This window comes from Chiroxiphia lanceolata, chromosome 4, assembly GCF_009829145.1.
Source record: "Chiroxiphia lanceolata isolate bChiLan1 chromosome 4, bChiLan1.pri, whole genome shotgun sequence".
Classification (NCBI taxonomy): domain Eukaryota; kingdom Metazoa; phylum Chordata; class Aves; order Passeriformes; family Pipridae; genus Chiroxiphia; species Chiroxiphia lanceolata.
The window spans coordinates 23212841-23238469 of record NC_045640.1 but is presented as its reverse complement, the minus strand read 5'-3'; the positions used below and the strand labels follow the sequence as shown (position 1 = coordinate 23238469).

Below are 25629 nucleotides of genomic sequence, written 5' to 3'. Positions count from 1 at the left end.
GAGAAAAATCAGAAAAAAGGAATACTTTCTACTAAGCTTAAGGCTTTAAAGAATAAAATGTTTCAGATTGGATGAATGCAATGATACTATGAGTCCTAAGCTGAGTTCATCACTAGGGTAATAAAATAATGGGAGTTTTGCTCATGAAAGCAACTGTGTTTTATTTGTAATACAATACCCATCATCAAAACTTCTTTGCTTTACTGTGCCTTTTGAAAGTACTGTTTTAGGAAGTCCTGAGGATATTTGAGGATTTGAATTTCCTCTCAAGTACTCCTGAAATTGTGATCTCAGGCTTGCTTAATATTATAATGTGTATTTTTGCAAAGAGATCTAGTTGGGTGTAAGAAGACTTGGTAGTGTTTTTACTAATGAAGTATGTGCAAAAGGTCAGAGTGATTTTGGTAGGAAGTACAATGTGTTTGGCACCCGCATATGCTTTTCATATAATGATGTTTGGAATTTTTAAAATACTTGATTTTACATTCACTTGGTTTTCTACCCTGTATTTCTGTACCTTAGGTTTAGGTAGTAAGCAGATCTACCTTAAGAGTGGTGACTCTTCCAATGTGGCTGAACTGCTGGAAAGCTTCAAAAAAGATGCGAGGAGTGTTAAGCTAAGAGCAGGAAAACATCAGCTTGAAGATGTGACTGATGTATTGAAAAGTTTTCTTTCTCAAATAGATGATGCACTTCTCACTAAAGAACTTTACCCATTCTGGATCTCTGCATTAGGTAATGTATTCAACAACACTCAATACAAAAAAAGGTTGTATGTACAATTTCAGTATCAAATTTCAGGGGGATTGTTAGTTCCTTGCCCTGTGTCAACTATGCTATTTGGTAATCGGCCCTATAATTGTGGTGAGGAAAAAAATATTTAGAGCATGACTGCAACAGACTTATGTCAATCAGAGAAAATGTTATTGCCTTTAAGAGAAACAAAATAATAATAACAAATAGCAATGTGTACCTGACAATACGTTGTAAACAGTAGACCAATATTGTCCTATGTCAGAGTTGGATCAGACAAAAGTAAAAATTGATGATTTACATGTTATAGAAACATTTAAGGTAGAATTCAAGAAATAGAGACATGTTAGAGTAGGAGAAAAGCATGTACTCTGTCTTTTGACCATATGTAGTTAAAAATGGGAAAATGCTATCATCTGCTTGATAGTTAAATGACAGTCTTGCTACCTAAATTTTTCCTATATTTTTTATGAACATTCAGACAAATTTACGTATATTAACAATGTAAACTTGGTAACATGTTATTTGGTTTATTTTTCCTTAGAAATCTTAAACTTAATTTGAAAGAAGATATAACTGGCTTCCTGTTACTGGAGATTATGATGTATTTAAAACATGACACGTGTCTCTGTGTGGTTAGAAGCAGAACTATGAGATTACTAATAGATTAATCAGTTATTCATTACATAAATTGTGATAATTTTTATAATGTTCTTTCAAAATAGCTGCAGTTCTATTTGTTTCTGTATTATAGTATTTACAAAGTGCAAGAAACAAATGGTTTCACTGTGAGGCTGTGCTATAAAATCGCAGTTGATGCATAGCAATAAGAGATGCATAGGAAAAGCTAAGATAGAACATTAATTTCTACATGAATGCACAGGAAGCATATATTTACTGTGTGGTGAGTTTTGTCTTAAAAAAAAGGCATATTCCTATCTGATTTTGTTTAAGTTCAAACATATGGAGATTGCTTTATTATGACACACTAGAAGTTCAGGAAATTCAAATATTAGAAGTATTACACATTTTGACCTTTAAACTCAATTTGAGCAAACTAGAGGAAAGACTATTAAGAATTTATTCACTTACCACAAGATTCTTCTCATCAGAAATCAGAAAAATCTGTGGTAGTTTAGATGTAAGATAACTTTTTTTTTAATGATGTTATAGTGATTCCACTTCCTGATATGCACATGGGGCTAAAATTCTGCTTCAGCTTTACAGCAGAGAATCCTGTCCTGTTATAGTTAAGTGATACTGAAAGTACTTGAGGGAAGACTAAAACACTTAGGAAGATAGAGTAGAAGACCTTTAAAATGTTGTTTTGTTGTTAGTTTTTTTTTTCTTTTAATGGAAGAGATGCGATGGAAGAGATTAACTTGGCTTACGTCTCGAGGAGGAGTATGCTCTGTAGTATCTATGCAGTACAGGGAGACAGACTTGAGAGCTGTGGCTGTGTCTCAGATACTGTCATTCCTGTCATTGACCATGCCATTGTTCAGCTATGTGTAACTTTGTATAACTTGTTCACCAGCCCTTCCCCTTTGCTCTCCTCTTATCAGTCTTGTATACTTGGTCTTCAGACTACTTAGGACCTTGAGACACTTTTCCAGTAAAAATTTAAAATATGAAAAGGTCTTTTTATTTCTCATTTCTGGGAACTCTTAGAAGTATGTTTACCCTTGTGCATACACAGCTCCACTCACACATGTACATGCACAAGCTACAGATTAAATATGCTTTGAGAGGAAAAGCAATTGCTATTCTGGGATTTAGTCTTAAGCTGTAGCAAATGGTGCTTGAATACAGAACTGTCACTCTTTGTTGCTCTTTCCCTGAACTGGTGTACAATAATAGAGTTTTTTAATAGTAGATTGTCAGCGCTGCCTTTATGAAGTAGAGGTTGGTTGGGTAAATAGTAATTTTAAAGGACTGGATGATGTTGTTATAGTTAATGAGAACTGCTGTTGGGTTTTGTTATTAATGCTCAATGATTATTATTTTCTGGCAGATACACAGAATGAAAAGGAACGTGTGAGGAAATATGGAGCTTTTATTCATTCGCTTCCACCAGTCAACAGAGCAACTCTGGCTGCTTTAATTGAACATCTTTACAGGTCATTGCAAATGATGCATTGTAGTAGAGAAATTCTTGTAATGTGTTCTCAGTATAACTCTACCATATATGGAATGTGGCTTGTTTCATTAACCAGTAATCACAAAAGCTTACCTAGTTGCGACAATTAATTACATTTGAATCCCTTTAATTGATAATGTGTTTTTTCTTTGGTTGTAATTTTTGCAGTAGGTATCTATAAAAATCAATGGATTAGAACAGCCTTCTAGGGAGAGAGGGCTGCCAGTGTATGTGTCCAAGTAGGGTAATTTTTGATGTAGCTTCTTAATACAGTCTCATTTCACTCCAGTCAGCTAGTCTTCCAGAGGATTGTTGCAAATCATTCTTGAAATTAAAAGATTTTTTTCAGTGAAAATGTCCTTCTCTACAATCTTTTTGCACATAATAACTTTGAGAATTGCCTACCCTTTCTGGTTTTCATCAGTGCTTCATTTTACAAGGTAGGTAGTGGTAGAGAATATCCAAAATACAAACTTGTTTAAGCACCAAAGGTCATGTCTTCTTCCAAGATCAAATAAGAGGCAGAAAATATATAAAAAATATGTGATTGAGTGGTTCTATGGTGTCATGGTTAATATTACTGGTCTGTAGTGTATTATATCATCTATTGAACAAGTCAAATTATATTTCTGGTTAATTGTAGTGGGTAGAGAATGTGTAGAAAATTCTCTTACAGAATATTGTGTTAAAAAATAAGTTACATAACTAGTTACATAGCTAGGTACATAGCAGATGTCATTTAAAAACTATTTATATTACTATGAAATAAATTGGCACCATTATTAGGAAAAAGATTATAGTATGTATTGTGTTTAAGGATATTTCTAAGCATATCCAGTTTGGAGATGCTGTTACATCTGTTCTGAAGGTAGTTTAAATTCATGTGTATAACTACCAATGCCTAAAACCTATTCTGACACAGTTTCAGTTTTTCTTCGATGTTGATTATTAATTAAAAGAGTCTAACTGCATCACTAAAAGAGAGATTTTATTCTGTGGTCCTCTTTGTCACAGTCACCCATCGTTACCTCTGAGGCCTCTTGCTGGGCAGCTGCCTCTGGCTTTCTAGGCTGAACACCTGTTTGGTTTCCCACATATAACAGCCAAAATTCTGCTGTGCTTTAAAGTGTTTGCCTCTAAAGGAGGAGACATTATATAAACAACAGAACTGATATGAACACTTTACCATAAGTATAGGAACTAAGGATCTAATTTCTTTCCACATTTTGTTTGATCTTAGATGATACGTTTGTAGGATCTACTTCTTTGCATATTACAGTGAAACTGTATTTAGCATTGGTGTAGCCTCACCTGAGTACTGTGTGCAGTTCTGTGGTCTGCAATTTAAGGATGTTCAGTTCTTTGAATGTATCCAAGGGAAGGCAACAAAGCTGGTGAAGGGACTGGAAGGAATGGCCTATGGGGATTGCGTGAGGACTTTAGGCTTGTCTAGTTCAGAAAAAAGGAGGCTGAAGGGTGACCTCATTGCCCTGTACTTCTTCCTGAGAAGGTGAAGTGGAGAGGGAAGTGCTGATCTCTTCTCCCTCATATCCAGTAATAATGTGCGTGGAAATGGTTCAAAGCTACGTCCGGAGAGGTTCAGACTTCTTCCTGGGAGACATTTCTTTACTGAGGGGCTGACCAAACACTGTAACTGGCTTCTTAGAGGGATGGTTGATGCCCCAACTCTTTCAATGTTTAAGAGGTGTTTGGACAGTGGCCTTAGCAACATGCTTAACTTTTGGTCAGCCCTTAAGTGATCAAGCAGTTGGACTGTATGATCGTTGTAGATCCCTTCCAACTCAACTATTCTATTCTGGTTTTATTCTTTTTAACTCTAAATAATTTTTGTATCACTTGAAATGCAGTTAGAAAGTTTTCGTTTCTGTAATGAAAGATAAAGAATATAAAGAAATATAAAATAAATAAGTAATAGTACATGTTTTCATTTCATTTAAGGGAGTTATTCTTTTTGAAATGAACTCCGTATTCTGTAAGCTGCCTCAGACAATTAAAGGAACAATGAAACCTTCTAACTATGTTTATTTTTCTTTCAGCAGGGTGCAGAAGTGTTCTGAAATTAATCATATGAACCCTCACAATTTAGCCATGGTGTTTTCCTCATGCTTATTTCAAACTAAAGGCCAAACTAGTGAAGAAGTGAATGTAATTGAAGATCTAATTAAAAATTATGTGCAACTTTTTCATGTAGGTATCTTTATGTAAAAGTATCCTAATTGCTCAGTTGTTAGAGATGCTGAAATATAGAAACTTCTTTAAAATGATCTTGCTATTAGTTAAATGATCTGAGGATTTGCAGGGTTTTTGAACTCTTAATTCAGTGGATGTTGTTCTTGGCCTGCTTTAAATTTTATTTCCCAACTAGCTTAATCTGTGTAGGAAAGACTATTTAAGGGATACTGTGAGCTACTGTTTTCCAAAATGGTGAGCATTCTTCTTACCATCAACAGCTTATTAAATTTAAGATAATTTTATGATTATGACTATTTAAAATAATACTTTTAATAAAATTTTATGAGCCTGATGAGAACTGAAGCATGGAAGGATTTTGTGTTCTTAGTCTCTGAGCTGTGATTGCAATGTGTTTTTTTCCTTTGTTCTAGAAAGAGTCTTAAGTTCAAGGGGATAGAAAAGATACTACTCACAGCAATTCCTATTAGGCATTTTGGTTTAGAGTTTACTGTGCCACTCTAACATTGTTTGGCAGTTTTTCATGGATTCCTCTCTGTTTTGAAATTTATTTCATCAAGTTTATAATAATGAATATCATCAATGAAGAGCTGTTTCTGACTGATAGAATATTTTACATAGCTGCTTCTATAAGAACGTGATTGACAGTATTGGTAATTGTTACAATATTTATTATTTGTTGATCAAGAACTATTCATTTTAAACAGATAAATGAAGACCAGGTCAAACAAATGGATATAGAGAACAGCTTTATTACCAAGTGGAAAGACACTCAGGTAAGTGGCAAATATCAGTTGGTGTGAGAATAATTTCAACAAAGACCATTTTGTTGTTTACAGGTTTTTTTTATACCTAGATTTCTAAAAGTAAATTTGTAAGTTTGTGTTGTGATCAGTGTTGTTAACTACAGAGGTGAGGGACATAAACTGAAATGAAAGAGGAGGCATAAGCTGATTAAGTAAAACAATTCTGTGTAAAGCATCTTGGGGAATTATGTTCTGGCCCAAGCTTACAGGTTAACTTACATGCTTTTACTATGCTTCGTAAATTGTATTAGAAGGAAATAGTCAACATTTGCAAGTGCAAAAGTGATGTCCTCTCTATTGTTTTTTAATTTTAAACATGTATATTAAATACCTTAAAATGTGTATTAGCTTTTATTATTTCATGAGCTTTGGGTATACATGGTCTCCCTTTATTAGAGTTACACCATCACTTTGAGTTTAAAGCATCTGAGTCTTCAGTTGCATCCTGTTTTGCGACTGTTTCTAGAACCCCAAGGCACAAATATTATTTGGGGAAGCTTCAGACATATGCTGACAGTCAAACAGTGAGCTTTAGAATACAATATAAGAAAATGGGAGATCTTAGGCCACTTATTGTCATCTTAAGTTCCAGTTTTACTTGTAACAACTTTTGAATAATTTCAAAATTATTGAAATTGAAGTTGTAAGAAACAGCAAAGTGATACCACGTTTCACTGTCTGAATGGTATTTCTGTCCAATCCTAATTATAGCAAAAATCACTAAGCTTTGTAACACCAAGGTGGATGAACTAAGAGAGCTAAAATGAGATGTAGGGAGCTTAAAAGCTTTTACAGAAATCTAAAGTAGTGGAGGAGAAGCTTTCAGTGATTTTGGAGTTTATGGGGTTGTAGAAAAGGATAGAAAGCTAGCAGAGAAAATCTGTAATGCTTTCTCTGTTGGCTGCCTTCCTACTTGCAGCAATAGTTTCATGGTACCTTGTAAGCCATAATTAAGAAGACAGGGTCTTGGAAATACATGTTGAAATTGCATGTTCTGTGAATTGCTATCTGGAATCGTTCTTTTATCTCACATTCCCTTATTGTCTGGGTTGTAGTGGCATAAAGCCCTCTTACCATAATGACTTTCTGTCAATGTGCGTATTAGAATGTCCATTTCCTGCTTTGTCTGGTGGGGAGTGACCAAGAAATGATTTGAAGTTTATTTCTAATGTCTGTCTTGCAGAATGGAAGTATCTGCCAATAGATAGCCACATAAAAAGATAGCCAAAAAATCCCCCAGATTTTATATAATAGAATCATAGAATTATAGAATATACTGAGTTCAAAGGGACCCATCCAGATCGTGGATTCCAGCTCCTGGCCTTGCACAGGAGACCCCAAGAGTCACACCATGTGCCTGAGAACATTGTCCAAACACCTCTTGAACTCTTTCTGGCTTGATGCTGTGACCACTTTCTGGGGGAGCCTGTTCCAGCACTCCACCCCCTTGTGGGTGAAAAACATTTTCCTGATATCCAACCTAAACCTGCCCTGACTCAGCTCCATGCCGTTTCCTCAAGTCCTGTCACTGGTCATGCGAGTGAAGAGGTTGGTACCTGCCCCTCCACTTCTCTTCATGAGGAAGTTGTAGACTGCAATGAGTCTCCTCTTTTTTAGGCTGAACAAACTAAGTGACCTCAGCTACTTCCCCTCAGGCTTCTCCTCAGTTCCTTCACCATCCTTGTGACCCTCCTTTGAACACTTTCTAATAGCTGAATGTCTTTTTTATATTGTGGTGCCCAAAACTGCACACAATATTCAAGGTGAGGCCTCACCAGAGCACAGCAGAGCGGGACAGTCCCCTCTCTCAACTGGCTGGCAATGCTTTGCCTGATGCCCCCCAGGATACAATAGGCCCTCCTGGCTGCCAGGGCACTGCTGACTCATATGGGACTTGCCATCAACCAGGATTCCCAGGTCCCTTTTCACAGCACTGCTCTCCAGTCTCTTGTTCCCTAGTCCATACAAACAACCAGGAGTGCCCCATCCCAGGTGCAGAATCCAGCACTTTTCCTTATTGAGCCTTATATTGTTGGTGATTGTGCATCTCTAATTAGTTGAGGTCTCTCTGCAGCGCCTCTCTGCCCTTGAGAGTGTCAACAGCTCCTCCCAATTTAGTGTTGTTGGCAAACTTACTTAGTGTTCCTTCAAGTCCTGCATCCAGATTGTTAATGAATATATTAAAGAGAACTGGGCTGAGGATGGAGCCCTGCAGAACCCCCTAGTGACTGGACTCCAGCCTGATGTCACCTCATTCACTATAACTCTTTGTGCCAGACCTGTGAGCCAGTTACTCACCCTTTGTGTAACATGGTTATTCAGCTGTATGTTGAACATTTTGTCCAGAAGGATACTGTGAGAGACAGTATCAAAAGCTTTACTAAAGTCCAAAATGATTGCATCTACTGGCTTTCCTAAATCAACTGGGTGGGTTACCCTGTCATAGAAGGAATTCATGTTCAACAAGCAGGACTTTGTCTGAGGGAAGCTGTGCTGGTTGTGACTGATGACTGCATTGTCTTTCAGGTGTTTTTCAGCACTTCCAAGAATAATCTTTACCATGATTTTACCAGGCACTGAAGTGAGACTAACAGGCCTGTAGTTTCCAGGGTCCTCCTTCTCGCCCTTCTTGAAAATCAGGACAATGTTTGCCAGCTTCCAGTCAGCTTGGGAATCCTCTCTGGATTCCCAAGACCACTTAAAAATCATCAAGAGAGGTTTTGTGATGATATCAGTCAGTCAGCTCTTTGAGAATTCTTGGGTGAATCCCATCAGGCCCCATAGATTTTTGGGGATCCAGCTGGAGCAGCAGATCCCACACAATTTCAGGTTTGACTGGGAGTTGATCATTCTCGCAGTCATGGTCCTCCAGCTAAGGGCACTGAGACCCCCTGGGTCCATCATCTGTGTTGAAGACAGAGGCAAAGAATATGTTAAACACCTCTGCCTTGTCTCTGTCCCTGTTTGTGAGGTGACCATCCTCATCCTGATTTTATTTCAACGCTGCCTTTTTTTCCATTAATATATTTGGAAAAACTATTTTTATTGTCCCCCACATTTCTGGGCAGCTTCAACTTTGGCCACACAAATTTTTTCCCTGCAGTGGCAAGCAGCATCTCTGAATTCTTCCCACATCACTTCACCTTACTTGCATTGGGTGTACACCTTCCTCTTTGTCTTATTTCCAAGAGAAGATCCCTGGTCAGCGAAGCTGGCCTTCTGCCTCATCTGCTCAACTTTTGACATTTAGAAATTACCTGTTCCTGTGGCCTTAGAACGTGATGTTTAAAAAGTGACCAGCATGTTTTTTTGCACCTATGAAAACATTTTCCCATGGGACATTACTTACTAGTTCCCTGACCAACCTGAAGTCTTCTCTCCTCATGTCCACAGTTGAAATTTTGCTGGCCCTTTTCTTCCTGTCAACAGAGATTTTAAACTCGATCACTTCATGGTCACTGTGGCCAAGACAGTCTCCAGTCTCCATGTCACTCATTAGATCCACTCTGTTGGATCAAGGATCAAGGAGGGCATCTTTCCAAGTCGGCTCCCTTACGGACCTTAGGACACTTAACGGACCTGTTCCATGAAGTGTCATCTGGGTTTTTTAGGAATCTTCTGGTCCATGTTGTACCAGCTGTGTGATCCTCCCAGTTAATTTCTGGCAAGTTGAATTCCCCCATAAGGACAAGGCCAGTTGACTTGGAAGTGTCCCTTAGTTCCTCATAGAAAAACTTGTTGGTGGCATCATCCTGGCCAGTCTATAGTAGACTCCTGTGTGGGATATCTGCATTATTTGGTTGTACCTTGATTCTTACCCAGAAGCTCTCAACTTGTGCTGTTGCCAGCGGTGAGGTCCGTACATTCTAACCCTTCCGTTACATACATTGCCTCTCCCTTGCACTGGGGTATTTTAAAATTGTGTATCTGGAGTGATTCCGGATTTCTACTTGGAAAATACTTAGAATTCATAATATTCAGTACATGTTTTCACAACCTATTATGAGAAAAATAGTAATTGAGTTGCTGGATTTAATTAATTATTCTTAATACTATATTTGAAGAAATCATAAAATGCTGAGTTTGAGTTAGAAAATATTTTTGGACCTTATCGAATCATTGGTATCTCTGCTGTATGGTATCCCGTAGGAAAAGAGCCACTAGATAGCAAATATGACCTGAGAAGACTGTAAGTTGTTTAGGAGCACTTGCCCCAGAGATAATGGCATTTTTCTTTTTAGCTTTCTAAACAAGTGATGGACATTGGAACAAAATTTCTACCTTTTATTGGTTAATAAATTGAAGTTTGAACTGCTTTTAAGGATTAGGACTGCGTTCTTTCTGTTATGTCAACCTGTTACCCTTGAAATAGCAACTAAGGAATGGAGTCCTCAAGAGCCTGACTGTCATTTGTGGCAATTTGATTGTGACTATGAACATTTTTTCCCTCTGAATTAAGATGTGGAACATTTTCTGGGTTTTTTTTGTTTGTTTATTTGGTTTTGTTTTGTTTAGTTGGTTTGGTTTTGTTTGTTTGGTTTGGTTTTGATTTTATTTTTTTTTGTTTGTTTGTTTGTGGTTTTTTTTTGTAGCAGACGATTAATGTAACTGTGTTTCATTTAAAAGCACATTTTCCTGAAACTTCACATGCACATATGAAATGCATCGATGTCTAATGCCTAGTACCTCTTCAGTGCAGAAGGAAGTGCTTCATATTATTTCAAAGTTTTTACTACCTGAAGCCCACTGATTCTGCTATGTGGTTAGAAGGTTGTTTAGAGATTTTATGTATAACTGTTTTTCTGGAAGAATTCTACATTTCTCTAAATATGCATGGTGTTGTCAGTAGGTTTTGCTGAGGGAATATGTTAGAGTCAGAACTGGACTAACATGAACTGCTTTTGAAAAGGATTGACCTTCATCATTGTTATATTTTACAATTATAACTTCTGTCATGAGTATATAGTGCATATTAATCGTAATTTCAGAAGACTAGATTTTAGGGATGGATACACTTTACATTTTACCAGGCTTGGAACTTTCATGATTACAGATTCATGAATTTTGTGGTTTACTGAAGCAACAGAAATACAGGTTCGAAATTGCTGTTAAATGCACTTACTTCATCAGCACTAGATATACTAAAGCTAGCAACTGACTAACTAAGCTAAGTTAGCAATTTAAAGTAAATTAACAAATTCAACTTTGCACTAAGCTTAACTTTACAATTATTTAAGCTTAGAGCCACCCAGATATGCTCCAAAATAGTTGGAGGCACAGATCTTACCAAAGGGGCATCCCTGCTTTGGGGAGGAGAGAGGAGCAAACTCTTTGACTTGTCCCTGAAGAGGGGTTGTGATCTTGTCCTCTAAAATGCAGGATTCCAGATATCAAATTTGTATTTTTAGGAGAAGTAGACGTGGGACTATAGTAAAATATAACTGGTTACCTGTTGCTGCCGTCATGGATGTCGGGGCAGCCACTTTCTCATTTTCATATTGGTGGGTGTATTTTTTCATATGTAAATAGGACATAATGAAGGTTTTGGTTACCTTTGGTCAGACTAAGACCCATGGTTGAATCAAAGGCAGAAGAGAACCATGGCACTTCACCATCACTTCGTCCTCCACACATCTGAGGCAGCAGTAAAGGCCATCTGACCTTTGCCTGCAGTATGTTAAAATCACACATCATCTCCTCCTTAAAGGACCAAGTTTAGCCAGCTATGCATGGTTAAAGGCGAGTGAGACTAACATCTCCATACAGAGATGTGGCTGCTCATCTGTGCTTCACTGAGGCATTGGGCTGTGAGGTCTCTGCTTCACCTCAGACACCATGCCGTTGTTAAGTTGTGCTCAAGCCAAGTGGCTTGAGATAAGGTAGCTCAGCACATGTTCTTGCTCAACCAGTCTCATCAGTTTTCTGCAGGTTTCCAGTTACTGATAAAACTGATGACATGATGCAACCGAGTGACATAACAGCATCATTGTAATCATGTAAGCATAATGGGTATTTGGCAACTTAGGCCTCAAGCAGCTACAATTAAGAACTGTAAGAATTCTTTACATTTAACAACTGATAATCTGACATTATTGCATTCAAAATGTGTGCGTTTTTGTGGAAAAATCAGTGATGTGTATATTTATTACATTGGAATATACAGGTTGCCACAGTAGTAGTATCTCTGGTGATGCAGAGTGTTCAGAGAAGAAAAACTGTACTGAATTTCTCCTTAAGGACTGGAAGTTCACGTGTCTGAAATGTCGCTGAAGTTCTGTTCCAGGTGGAACAGAAGCCACTCTTCATTAGCCACTCTTTATTCTCCGTCCACCATATACTTATGCCAGCTGTTGCTGTAATTTACATCACATTTTCCCTCCATACGGTTGTTTACATGAGCCCAGTGGAAATCATGTGTCAGCTTCATTCTTATTTCCAACCTTTTTTCTGTAATATCATCTGAAAAGCAAATTTTACAACTAAATGAGCTTTTCTGAGTCTGTGCCACTATAATTAAGCAGCTTTTTTCAAAGTAGCTTTGTAATGTTTTTCATCACAAATGTTTCCATTAGTTTTCTATTCTCAGAGGCTAAACTAACTTAGAAGCTACTGTTTTTCAGAATGTTAATCTCGTTTAAAATTCAACACTGCCATTTATTTTTCTATAAAAATGTAGCTTTAGCTTCTGTAAATTAGTCAGTGTATCACAAGGCTTGACTTGTTATATATATATGTATGTTTCTCTATACTTTTTTTAACCTCTTCCTCTCTTTGTAGTAATATATAGATATGTAGAATCACTATCAATACTTTTCTCTAAATAAAAACACAAATTGTTATTCTTAGTGTTAATTTGATTTTTAATTCTTTATATTGGCTTATTAATTGAAGGGTACAATTATGTCATACATTTTGCTTTATCTTATTATTCCACATTAGGATTGTACATATAGTTTAGATATCTCTCCAACAAATTTGGCAGAGGTTTATATCAAGAACATTTGTTTGATTCCTTCTTTAATTACGAAATGACAAGTTTTCATTGTGATTAAGAATCATAAATGTAGTATTTGTAGTAATGAATTTTGATTTTCTGAATGTGTACACATGAGTCTACGGCTGAAATATTCTGTTGTTTGTAATTTTTCCTCTCATTCATAACAAAGTCAATTTAGGGTTAGAGTCTTTTTTTCATGGTTTTAAATTGTAATCATCTGTTTTGATTCTGAAGCGAGCTTGAGAAACCTCTAAATAAGAGTTATGGTTCTGTCAGTTTAAGATACTAAGGTACACTTATGTCTTAGACTTTAGTCTTAAATATAAATCTAAAATTTCCGCTTACTTCATGTCTCCCTTAGTTTTCCTGTTCTTACTTGAATGTATATTTGTAAAGTGTGCTCATTTTGTTTGATGTATTCTGTTGGATTTAGTCAGGGTTAGGATTTTCCTCCTGAACCTGTGAAGAGGTATTTTTTTCCTTACACTAGTCAAATAAAAGTGAATATAGTGCAGGTTTTCCCATTATAGTCAACATTTGTACTACTGTTGTAGATAAGTGGGTGGAAAAAGAGTTTGACTTCATTAGGTTCTAGCACAACTACTAGATAATAATTGTACTTTCCCTGTTTAAAAGAATATTTCTAAAGCTTTTAAGACAGTCTAATTTTCTTTTTAATTATTTTGTTTTAGGTTTCCCAGGCTGGAGATTTGCTTATTGAAGTTTATGTGGAAAGAAAGGAGCCAGACTGTAGTATTATCATCAGGGTTAGTGTATGAAAATGATACAGTGATTTTTTGGGAGACACTTTGTCATGAAGTGTATCAATTTATTTTAATACATCTTTTTTATATAATTGCACAACAAAGTGTGCATTTATGTTTATCACTATTTTAGACCTTGCTATGTTGCCTAAATTATGTAAAGACTGATTATTATGCATTTTTGCATTTTTAAGGAAAATATTATGATACAGTTTTAAAGGGTAGATGTCCTTTTATTTTACTGTAGTATACAGTGGTATAAATTGTTGCAACTCTATGGGTGCAACACCCAAGAACATTAACAAGTACTCAACGAATGTTGGTTTTATTTAATAGTATAGGCCATTTAAATGATGTTCCTCCTGATTTTTCGTTTTACCTGTGGCTTTACATTTCTGTATGCCCTGAGTGTTAAGAAACCAAAACTTGTTACTAACAATAATTGAGATTTTTCAACCTTCTATTGGATAGTGTATTTTAAATACTCTCATCTCCACATAATAGTGCTCTATCATTTTTTGTTACACCTCTCTGACTTTGTTTCCTTTTGGTTCTGTTCAGCATATAACTCTCAAACACTCGTGCTTGTATATATGTGGGGTATGTGGCATACATAGATACATATATGCACATGCTTTTTAAAGCTTTTTAAAATTGAATTAAAAATGGGAATATGCATTGCTAAGATAAAAAAAAAATGGTGCTTCTGTAATATTTACCTTCCCACACCCAAGAAAACATACCAAGGCTTTATTTTTTTCCAAATTTTTCAATGGTAGAGAAAGGGAATTTCAAGTTACCAACTTCAATCTCATGGAACAAAATAAGGAAAGCATGTTGGAGTCTGATGAATAATTTATGGATTTCCAACATGTATATCTACTGCTGCTCTTTTTTTTTTTTTGTTAAGGCAGTTGCAGGGAAGAACACTTTGAAAAAATGAATCAGAAATCAGTAATTGAAATATAAACTGAGTCATTTTGTATTACAGGTATCACCTTTGATGGAAGCAGAGGAATTAACTAATGATGTTTTAGGAATCAAAAACATTATTCCCAACAAAGATGATATCTGGGCTGCTTTTGAAGTACTTGAAAATGGAGAACTTGGTTGGTGACATTAAAATTTATGCAAGTTTAATCAGCTTTTGTTATTTTAATTTTTCAATACTTAACATCATCAAAAGCTTAGTTAAAGACTTTATGGTAAAAAAATATTAGCCTTCATGCCAGTGTTTTACATTTGGTGGCTGTGGTGTCTGCATGATTTCTTTCTACACTTTACCAGAAGTAATGTGATGAATTGTTGTAAATTGCTTATAAATTGGGGGTTGAAAAGATGTTCTTTATATTACAGTGCTTCGCAGTTCATTAATCATCAGGTATAGAAAAGTAGGTCTTACTAATAAGTCTTAAAGAAGAAACTTATTTTCATTAGAATGTCAGCACTTGATTTTATAAGGAATAATGCTTTTTGAAAAATGAAATGAGAACATACACGTGATACTTAGGAGAAAGAATCTTTTTTACATTATTTAGTCAATTATTTTATGTATGTAGATGAAAAAGGAGGCATAAAGTGTGTAATCCTGTGTTTATAGCAAGTGGCATTAGAATGTATCTAACAACTTCTTGAAAAAGTTATTTGAAATATGATTCTGCTGCCAACAAAAGCAAATGTCACGTGGTCACAAAATTAATGAAGTAGAAAGAGATTTTAACATTGGGAGTGCTTTATGCATGCTGGAGCATGTATAACATACTGGAGCATTTTATTATTAGAGATATTTAAAATAATGTAGAGTAATAGGAATTTTTTTAATTAAAATGTATTTTGATGAATACTCACTAATATAATCCGATTTTTGGAATACATGGGGACAGAAATATGCAACGTTTATTTGCATTTCATAGTAAGTAGCTGTTCTTACTGTTATGGTACAGAAGGAGACTGTGGACTAGTTTATTTCTGTAGTGAAGATACCTATTTTCAAGTTAAGGAGAAAAAAGTATAAGGAATTGGAAAAAAGTAAGTTTATTGAATGTTCCAATATTGTTTGAATAGTTTTGTTGTACTTGATTTTCAGATGTGCTTACAATAATCTCTTTTATACTATGTAAGTATATAATTACTTATATACTCAGTCTTGACCTTGGCAGTATCAATAACTAGAATGGAAGTGTATTGTCTTTTTTAACTTAAAATAAGTGATCCTGAGCCCTTCACATCTTGCAGTCTGTTGGTGATGCTGTATAGGGTTGTAATGTAGAGTTTATTTCCAGATTCATGAATATGGGTCACAACTGACTAAGAATGCTAGCATCTGTTATCCTTAGAAGAGTCCTGATAATTCCTACAAGTACATTATAAATCCTGTTTCTTTTCTCTTAGCATTGGAAAAAATTGAAGAGGGAATTTTATTTTCTTAAATGATATATAACACAGGCAAATGAAAACTAAACTAGGTATGGCCAAGGGAACATAAAAGTAAAACAATAGACCCTGCAACAGCTTCTTGAGGTATTTCAGTGCAACAACTAATATTTTAGTGTGGGATAGAAATGTTGTCTCAGCTAATGACAGAGACACTAAGGCACTACATAGGACAATAAATACAGGCCAGGTATTAGAGTGTTTCCTATTGAAACAAGTTTCAAACACAAATTAGAAATGACACACAAGTGTTTTAAACCCAAAACAACCAAGCAAAAAGAAAACTAAAGTAAGTCCTAATTCATCATCTATCAGTCACAGAGACAGTGTTGAAGAAATGTCTTCTTCATGGATCCCTTTCTGGAAGAATCAATGCATCAGAACAAGCAAATTATTGTTTAAAAATAAAAATAATGCCTGTAGTAAGAGACACTCATCAGTACTCCTGTGATGCTATGGCTGAATCTAGCGGGTTTTCAAAGGGCTGGAACACAGAGAAATATAGTTCTATGCAGTCTTTGGTCCAAATATGACACTAAAGAACTAAAAGACTGTTTGAGTCTTTGCTGCTCCAAGTTGATTCTACTAGTGTCAAACAAACACTATTGAATATTACGTAACCTGAGGCATTTACAAGAGAGTTGAAATTCTGATACGCAATGACAGAAACAAAGGTTGCATATTTGTTTCAAACATATGCAAATAATCACAGTACCTTTCTGATAAAAAATATTTGTCTGCTTTTGTTCCTGCTGTGGTCTGGTACCTGTCCAGTTTGTGGTGGTATTCCGTTTGTTGCACTCAATCCTGAAATTTCATAAGACTTATTTACTTTTTAAGATACACTGTCCTGAAAACAAACCCTGAGAAGTCAAGAAAATTAGAATTATATTTTCTAGAAAGTAATTTTCTACTGATAGTTAATGTTGTTTAAGGTGAAAATGACTAGTTCCAGATATTTACCAGCATATGATGGCCTAAGTGAAAGAAAGGGTAATTGGACGTATGTGTTGACTGCTTGCTGTTCAAAATACTAAAACTGCAATATTAAAAATTAACTAATTTATTTGCATATAGAAAAGCTGCAATAATTGATGATTTTATCTAGCTTAATGCAGAATATTCAATACCATATGCTTTTACAAAATAGGGTGCATATTTTTTTTAGTAATAGGTGATTGATGAATAGTTTGTAAATGAGGTGTGTTACCAGTAAAATAGGTAATGGTTTTCAGCATGATGATTTATGTGCCGTGTAATCTATGATGACAGATGGTCTTAAATATAACTATAAATAAAACAGTAGGTGTTTACTGTGGGAGAGCTGGTGTTCTAGGAAGATGTAATGATTTGCCAGTCTCCTGCATTTGATTTGCAAAGTTCTCCTTAACGTGGGTTTTCCCTCTTGTACAAAGGCATCGAGTTGTTTTCACTTTATCATGTCAGCATTCACAGTTTCCCAAAAATCCAAAGAAAATTTTAGAAGTTTGATCATTTAAAACAAAAGGGCTAGAAAAATTGGTGTTATAAAATAGGGTTTGAGCTGCTGTCTACAGAATGGTATTTTTGTTAGGCTGCTTTGGTGTCATGTCAGAATAATAAAATCTTTATATAGGTGATATCACAAGTCTGCAGGTAGGGTAGGTTTTTTTGCATCCCAAAATAGCAGTAGTTTTTTCTGTCACTTAAGTATGTTATTTGTGGCTGTTGCTTTCAGAAGCGCTAGTGTTCAGGTGTTCAGGAAAATATGTTCTGCTAGAGTGTAGTGCTGGACAGTCCCACAGCAGCTGTTGACATTTCATATTCATCTACCGTAGCAGAAATCAAAAATGAGATTATGGCAGTATACTTTTCAGTACTCAAGGGACACTGGGCTAGACTGCGTGACCTAACATGAGCGTCACACAGGTCTGACTTTTCAGGAGCTTTACCCAGCTCTTCTCAAGGCCTGACCCACACAAATTGGTATGCAAATCTCTCTTTGGAAATAAAATGACATTTGAACCCACTACTCTAAGTTGTAGCCCACAAAACCATTGTTAAGGCTTTTGTGTTTTCTTAAATTACAGTAGATACTTGCTGCTGAGCAGGTGAAAGCCTTCAGGGATGTGATTATGTATAGGAAGGATTAATTAGAGGGGTAAAGTGCAATCTTTCCCCATCTACATCAAGTGTTGCCTCAGGTTGTGTTGCAATACATGTCACACTCAGATTTCTGCTGGACCTGGTAATGAACATTTAGTGATTACTGCAAGATCTTCTCTACTTTCATGTGATATATGAACCGGGATATGTATAGAGTACTGGCTGGATTTTCTTACCACTGAAGTTTTTCTGTTCCGTGCTAGGGTCTCAGAGTTTCTCTTTTAGGATGGATGGTACCTATCAACAAATATATGTCTGAACATCTGAAGTTTTGAAGTGCACACAGATGGTCTAGTCACGCCTATTGCTATATTAATCTTGTACTTTTTGTATGAGGTTGAAATATAAAGGTGCAAGTTTGGAAATTCCCTGACTACAGCAAGAGAGAGAAGACCCAGTAAGACTATATGCTTCTCCCTTCTAGTAAAAGGAATGTAATGAAACCAGGAGTCTGTTTCAGTCTGCTTTGATAATTAACAGACAGTATAATCCATACCAGTTGAGGGTTTTGTTTCTCTGTGATTGCTCCAAATTCTTTGGTTCTTTGATTTTATAGAATTAGTAGCTATGATGTTTCATTTTTGTGTTGAGCCTAGGCCAGTGAGGCACGGTATTGCTGCAGGGCTCAGTTCTGTTTGAACATATTTAGCTATGCCCTGTGATAGTTCCTAACTTTTGTATTTAGTTTGAAAGCAGTGCTTTAGTGTATTTACATTAAAAAATATAACTAAATACAAGAGTCACTGAACATTTGGATATTTGGATTATATATTTGCTACTGTTTGTTTAATTTTATATTCATTACCAGTGCAGATCCTGCCAGCAAAGATATTGCTTCAGAAAGTCAATTAAGTCCTTACTTGTCTTATTTTGAAAGCATTGTTCTTCTATAACTCAAAGTCAATGAGGCAGTGTTATGTACCAGGCATATGTAACTTGTAAGGGCCTCCAATCTGGATGGGTTTTGTCTTTTATTTTAATTTTTGATTTTTGTGTTTTGTTTTTCTGGCATTTTTCAGAACGTCCTCTGCATTATACAGAGAATGTACTAGAACAAGTTCTTCACTGGAGTTCACTACCGGAGCCTGGCACTGCATATCTGATCATAAAAAGATTTCTAACAGCAGACATGATGAACCGGTACAGTGGTACGTAACTTCGTTTTTAAACTTAGTTTTTTCACATGTTTGATTGGAGCAGAGTCTCCAGAACGTCTATATTATTGCTACTTCATAAAAGTTATGGATTTACTGAGGGTTGTGCTAACTTCCTCCTAAAACATATAAATTATGGATGGTTTTGTTTCTACAAACTATAAGCTCTCCTACTGGAACATAAAAGTGTACAGAAATTCTGCAATCAGTTCAGTTTGTGAACTGCTGTGAAGCTCAAGACTGCTCTTTTACGTATAGTACAGCTTTCCACAGTCCGTCCACATGCATAATATGCTATACATACTCTTTGTGGACTACATTTACATATATCTTGTATATAAAAATTGCATTATATATAAAATTTGTGATTTATAGTTATTCATGGCTAGGCTTCGCGAACGAAGATTTGGGAAGGGCTTTGCCCACGTTTGTTACAAGCGCGTTGGTGGCTAAAAAGGCCAACATGAGACAGGCACGTCTGGTTGCAAAAGGCACAGCAGAAAGACTCCTTAGGTGGTATATTCTGCAAGGCACGATTCTTTCTGCATTGTCTTTTCTCCTCAAGAATGATCCTGCGCACTTTCTCAAAAATGTCAGCAGCGCTATAGATAGTGTGTCTCCAGACCTCCTGACTGGAGGCCAGAGTAGACCAGTTGTGTTGATCAATATGGCCGAGGCTGAGATGTTGTTTCAGGGAGTCCTTGTATCTTCTCTTCGGGGCTCCTCTCATGTGACAGCCAGTGGCAAGTTCACCATAAAGCAAGATCTTAGGGAGGCGGTGGTCCTTCGTCTTGGAGACGTGTCCTGCCCAATACAGCTGTGTTCTCAGTAACATGGCCTCAATACTTGTGATTGGTGCTCGTTCTAGAACAGATGTATTGATCGCATAATCTGACAAGTGGATGTTTAGGACTGTACGGAGGCAGCGTTGATGGAAGCGTTCTAGGAGTCGCAGGTGGTGGCAGTAAATGACCCAAGATTCAGATCTGTATAAGAGAGTAGACAGCACTATGGCTTTGTAAACACTGATCTTTGTACTTTTCTTCAAGTGTTTATTTCGCCAAACTCTTTATGAAGCTTTCCAAAAGCACTATATGCCTTTGCTAACCTGTTGTCTATCTCTCCGTCAATCTTACCATCCGAGGAGATGAGACTACCTAGGTAATTAAACTGCTGGACTGATTTGAGCTCTGATTGGCCAGTGGTGATATGGGGATGATGGAAGATTTCCTGAGGTGCAGGCTGGTAGAGAACTTCTGTCTTCTTTAAGCTGACTTCCAGCCCAAAGAGCTCAGCAGCGTCTGCAAAGCAGGATGTTAAACGCTGCAGAGCTGCTTCTGTGTGGGCAACAAGGGCGGCGTCATCAGCATAAAGCCGCTCCCGGACAAGATGGTTTAAAATCTTAGTATGAACCTTCAGTCGCCTTAGGTTGAAAAAGCTTCCATCAGTGTGGTATCGAATGTAGATGCCGTCCTGATCATCGAGGTCTGCTGTGGTCCTTTGGAGCATCGTGCTGAAAAAGACTGTGAATAGGGTTGGTGCGAGAACGCAGCCTTGTTTCACACCATTAGTTATTAGAAGGGGCTCAGAAAGTGCATCGCCGTATCTGACTTGGCCATGCTGATCCTCATGGAGTAAGATGATCATTTTAAGGAACTTGGGGGGACAACCTAAACGTTCCAAAATCTGCCATAGACCTTTTCTGCTCACAGTATCGAAAGCCTTGGTGAGGTCGACAAAGGTTACATAGAGACCTTTGTTCTGTTCCCTACACTTCTCTTGCAGTTGTCTGAGAACAAATACCATGTCGGTGGTGCTCCTGTTGGCTCTGAAACCACATTGACTTTCAGGTAGAATTCCTTCTGCTGTAGTGGGTATTAGTCTGTTCAAGAGTATTCTTGCCAGGAGTTTGCCAGCAATGGAGAGCAGAGTAATACTGCGGTAATTTGAACAGTCTGTTCTAATTCCTTTCTTCTTATACAAAGTGATGATGACTGCATCACAAAGGTCTGATGGTAGTTCGCCTAGCTCCCGACAGCACAGTAGAAACTTGTGAAATTTAGCATGGATTGCAAGGCCCCCATGTTTCCAGACTTAGGGTGAAATTCCATCAACCCCAGCTGCCTTGCTGATTTTCACCTGCGCTATGGCCTTAAGAGTTTCTCCTAAAGTGGGGGCAGTATCCAATTCATACTTCACAGGTTGTTGTGTGATGGACTGAATAGCTGAGTCTTGGACTACGCGGCTAGTACTGAAAAGGGTCTGAACGTGTTCAGACCATCCATTAAGAATGGAGGTTTTATCTGTCAGAAGCGTTTGACTGTCAGTGCTGAGTAGAGGACTTTGGGCTTGGTATGTAGGCCCATTATAGTTATATAATTATGTTATACTACTAACAATTTCTATTATCGAATTTGATGCCTCCAAGCTAGAAAGTTAATTTCACAGAATCACAGAATATTCTGAGTGGGAAGGGACCCACAAGGATCCTCAAAGTCCAGCTCCTGGCCTTGTACAAGGACAGCCCCAGGAATCACACCGTGTGCCTGGGAGCATTATTCAAACACTACTTGAACTCTGTCAGGCTTGGTGCTGTGACCACTTCCCTGGGGAGCCTGTTCCAGTGCCCAACCACCCTCTGGGTGAAAAACTTTTTTCTAACATCTAACCTAAACCTCCCCCTGACACAACTTCAGGCTGTTCTCTCAGGTCCTGTCACTGGTCACCACAGGGAAGAGATCAGTGCCTGCCCCTCCTCTGCCTCTCACGAGATGGTTGTAGACTGCAATGAGGTCATTTCTCCAGGCTGAACAGACCAAGTGCCCTCAGCTGCTCCTCACACAGCTTCCCCTCAAGGCCCTTCACCGTCTTTGTTGCCCTCCTTTGGACGCTCTCTAATATCTTTATATTCTTATATTGTGGTGCCCAAAACTGCACACAATATTCAAGGTGAGGCCACACCAGTGCAGAGCGGAGCGGGACAATCACCTTCCTCAACCAGCTGGTGATGCTTTGCCTGATGCCCCCCAGGACACGGTTGTCCCTCCTGGCTGCCAGGGCATGGCTGACTCATATTCAACTTGTCCAGGACCCTCAGGTCCCTTTCTGTGGCCCTACTTTCCAGCATCTCATTCCCCGGTCTCTACGTACATCCAGGGTTGCCCTGTCCCAGGTGACATACTCATTTGAATTACGTACTCAAGCAACTGAATGACTTGGAGAGTATGTGGCCTTTAAAAAGGATCTGACACTTGAGAGGAAATATAGGTCAAATATATAGTGGAAAAATATGATATACAAGCTTCCCCAGTCCTTCCCCCCCCACCCCAAATAATACCTGAATTTAAGTTTCCTGCTAAGTATGTAGTATCTGCTTTGAGGGAAGCGCAAGTTTAAATGTCCAAAAATCACTATCCTATTTTCAAGCAGCTGAAATCCTGTATGTATGCTGTCACTGTAAAATGTGTGATGGTGACACATGATGCCTGGTTTAATGCCCATCTTATTTTATCTAATGGCTTATTCAAATATGTAATCTTTTCCTCTCTTTCTCGCACACAGATGTATTAATCTTTCAATCTGTGTATCTTGTTATGCTATTATGCTTATTCTTCTGAAAGTAATAGCCTTCTCTCATCATGCTTTGTTCCTGTAAAAGCATATTTTACAAATATGAATGAACCTGAACAAGTGTGCTAATTATGATTTTTATGTTCAACTTTCACTGTCTCTAAATGTGTAATAGCAGATCCTGAATGGAGAGAAATGGCCTAGTTCATTAAAAGCTTGATATATGAACTCCCATCACCACACTAACTGTTGAGGTATAATCAGAAAAGGGATCATAAGGACTGTGTGAATCACTGCTCTGAGAAACGCATAAGGATTAGACCAGTGTCAATTTACAAAATGTAGTACTAGTTAAAGGGGAGATCTGCCATTTGCACTCCTTCCTGCCTCCTAAATTTTACTTCCATTTGTTATCGCAACCCATCACAGTAATTGTTTGCATCAGTTCAATTCAGTTTGATCTTAGTCTAGATACACTGTCTTTTGACTTATTATATTTATTGATAATTTTTCCATTTGCTTTAAAATAATTAAAACCTTATTAAATAAGTTATACTGGTTTTCTTAGTGGTTTGAAAAGGCAAGTCTCTGCCATATTGCAGACTTACAACATCAACGTCTGCAAACTCCACATGGCAGAATAATCTCGTGTGTTACAAAATCTTTTCTTGAGAGTGGAATTGCCATTCTAAGGAACTTTTACATGGCAAGGTGCTTAATTTCTGAAACATTACTTTTTTCTAACTGGATTGTGTTATAATAATGTTAAAAATAAACTCAGTTCTGTGCAGAGTTTTTGAGTACACTTTTAGCTTGTGAAGTTACTCTGAAAAATTAGCAATACTTAGGAGCAACTTCACTAGCTTGAGCAAAACAGTGTATATATATTAAGTGTAGGCACAGATGCAGAGAAAGTCTGCCCCGTTCATCCACGCTTTTTATTTGCAGGAATCAACACATTAATTGTTTCTATTTCCAATTTTTTTGTATGTACACACTGTTAAAACAAGAAAACAGCTATTTCAGGACAAAAAGATAAGGGCTTTTTAGATAAATGTTATTCTTGCATCACTGGAGAGTATCAGAGTGAGAAAATACACAGAATGAGTTCACTGGGAAAGGGATGTTCCCAGTATTTAGAATAGGAGGCGCTTGGTTATGCTGTGGCTCTCCATCTCAAAATGTACAGGAAATAATTGCTGGCTTGAAGGGGAGACCTTAGTCTTTTCTGTCTTTTACACTCTCTGTGGATAATTCCTCTTCACTGAGTAATAGAACTCAGGCCAGATGTCCAACCACTACTACCCGAAGTATGTTTTTTAACAGTGGATTAAGTGCATACAAATGGACAACTGGATGGATGAATGTCCTCTTCATTTGAAGTAAAATTAATAGGACCATGATCATGTTATGTTTATAATTAATTTCATGAATTTCCCTTGGTTACCTGATTTGTTATAATCTTAAAGACTAAATTATGATACTCTTGACTTTTTTTTTATTAATGTTACCTCAGAGCTTTGTGTCATCAACACTTTTCTCCTTTTTCTTCCAGAGACTTGAGTGGTGTTTGAAATAATGTTGGTTCAATAGTGGGCCTAAAGGAACAACTCTATTAGCCTCATTTCATCTTGGCAACTTATCACTGTCTTCCCTGTCAGTGCAACTTTTCCCATGTTCCTTATACATAGTACATTTTCCTTTTCCATAAATGTTATGCTTATTCTCATCTTGTCCATTTTAAACTAATTTCTCCTGTTGTGCAATATCAAACATTGTATTGGGGTCTAGATGTATATTTTCTCTTGTCTAGAAATCAATTTTCCTTTTCCACGAAAAAGGTGTTAGTTTATTTGTATTGATATGTTTCAGTAAATTTGTGGTGAGTTTTCCACTTTCTTCCAGATCTTTAGGTACTCTTTCTTGACAATTTATTCCATAGATTTTCATGCTTGTTGCAGGAGCACTCTTTCAAGTGCTCTTCAGCAGGGCAAGATATGTATTATATTTTGGTATAAGAGATACTCAGTACAGCTTCATTCTGTTTCAAGACCCTTTTTCTTCTCCTTACCTGAAAATTTCTAACATCAAAGTTTTATTTGTTAGAAAAATATGAGACAATAGATTCACTATAAAGTGTGCGTATATAAGTTCTTGAAATTTTACCAGTAAAGAGTTGTATAATTTGAGTGGGAAGTATTGATTTCTGAGAACAGGGACTATTATTCAGAGATATTCTTTGAAATGCAAGCTTCTAAACCATAGGTGAATCAATCCTGGATGGATGAAGTGCATTTAGTTCCTAGTAGTTTCAAAGTTCTAGGAAGTTTAGCATGTTTTGTAAAGTTTGTATCTGAAAAATACATTCTGATTAGGACATATTCTGATTATTTTAGATTTATTTTGTAAGATCTTTGTAAGTATCAAGCATTTGATAGATTGGCTATGGTGGGAGTGCTGTGAAGTTTAGAATGAGTTTTTGTCATGTTGAGAACTGTCTGCAGAAATTTAAAATCTTCTGATTTGGTACAGAGGTGGAAGTATCCTGCTCCTCTCATTTGGTATGTTTTAAAAAAAATAAAAGAAAAAACCTTGTGATTGTGTGGATAAGGATTCATATTCTATTCTGAAAATAAAATAAATATTCTTATTGGCA

The 25629-nt window shown here is 36.9% G+C and overlaps 1 protein-coding gene across 1 annotated transcript in view; it reads left to right on the top strand.

Annotated features, from left to right (window-relative positions):
• The window catches only part of ARAP2 (ArfGAP with RhoGAP domain, ankyrin repeat and PH domain 2), a 120862-nt gene that overhangs the window by 77471 nt on the left and 17762 nt on the right, over positions 1–25629 (top strand). Inside the window, exons 22-28 of the mRNA XM_032686720.1 lie at positions 523–735; positions 2768–2873; positions 4954–5101; positions 5812–5880; positions 13600–13674; positions 14663–14780; positions 19269–19397. Of these exons, the coding sequence (XP_032542611.1) occupies positions 523–735; positions 2768–2873; positions 4954–5101; positions 5812–5880; positions 13600–13674; positions 14663–14780; positions 19269–19397 (858 nt within the window). The remainder of the gene's footprint in view (positions 1–522; positions 736–2767; positions 2874–4953; positions 5102–5811; positions 5881–13599; positions 13675–14662; positions 14781–19268; positions 19398–25629) is intronic.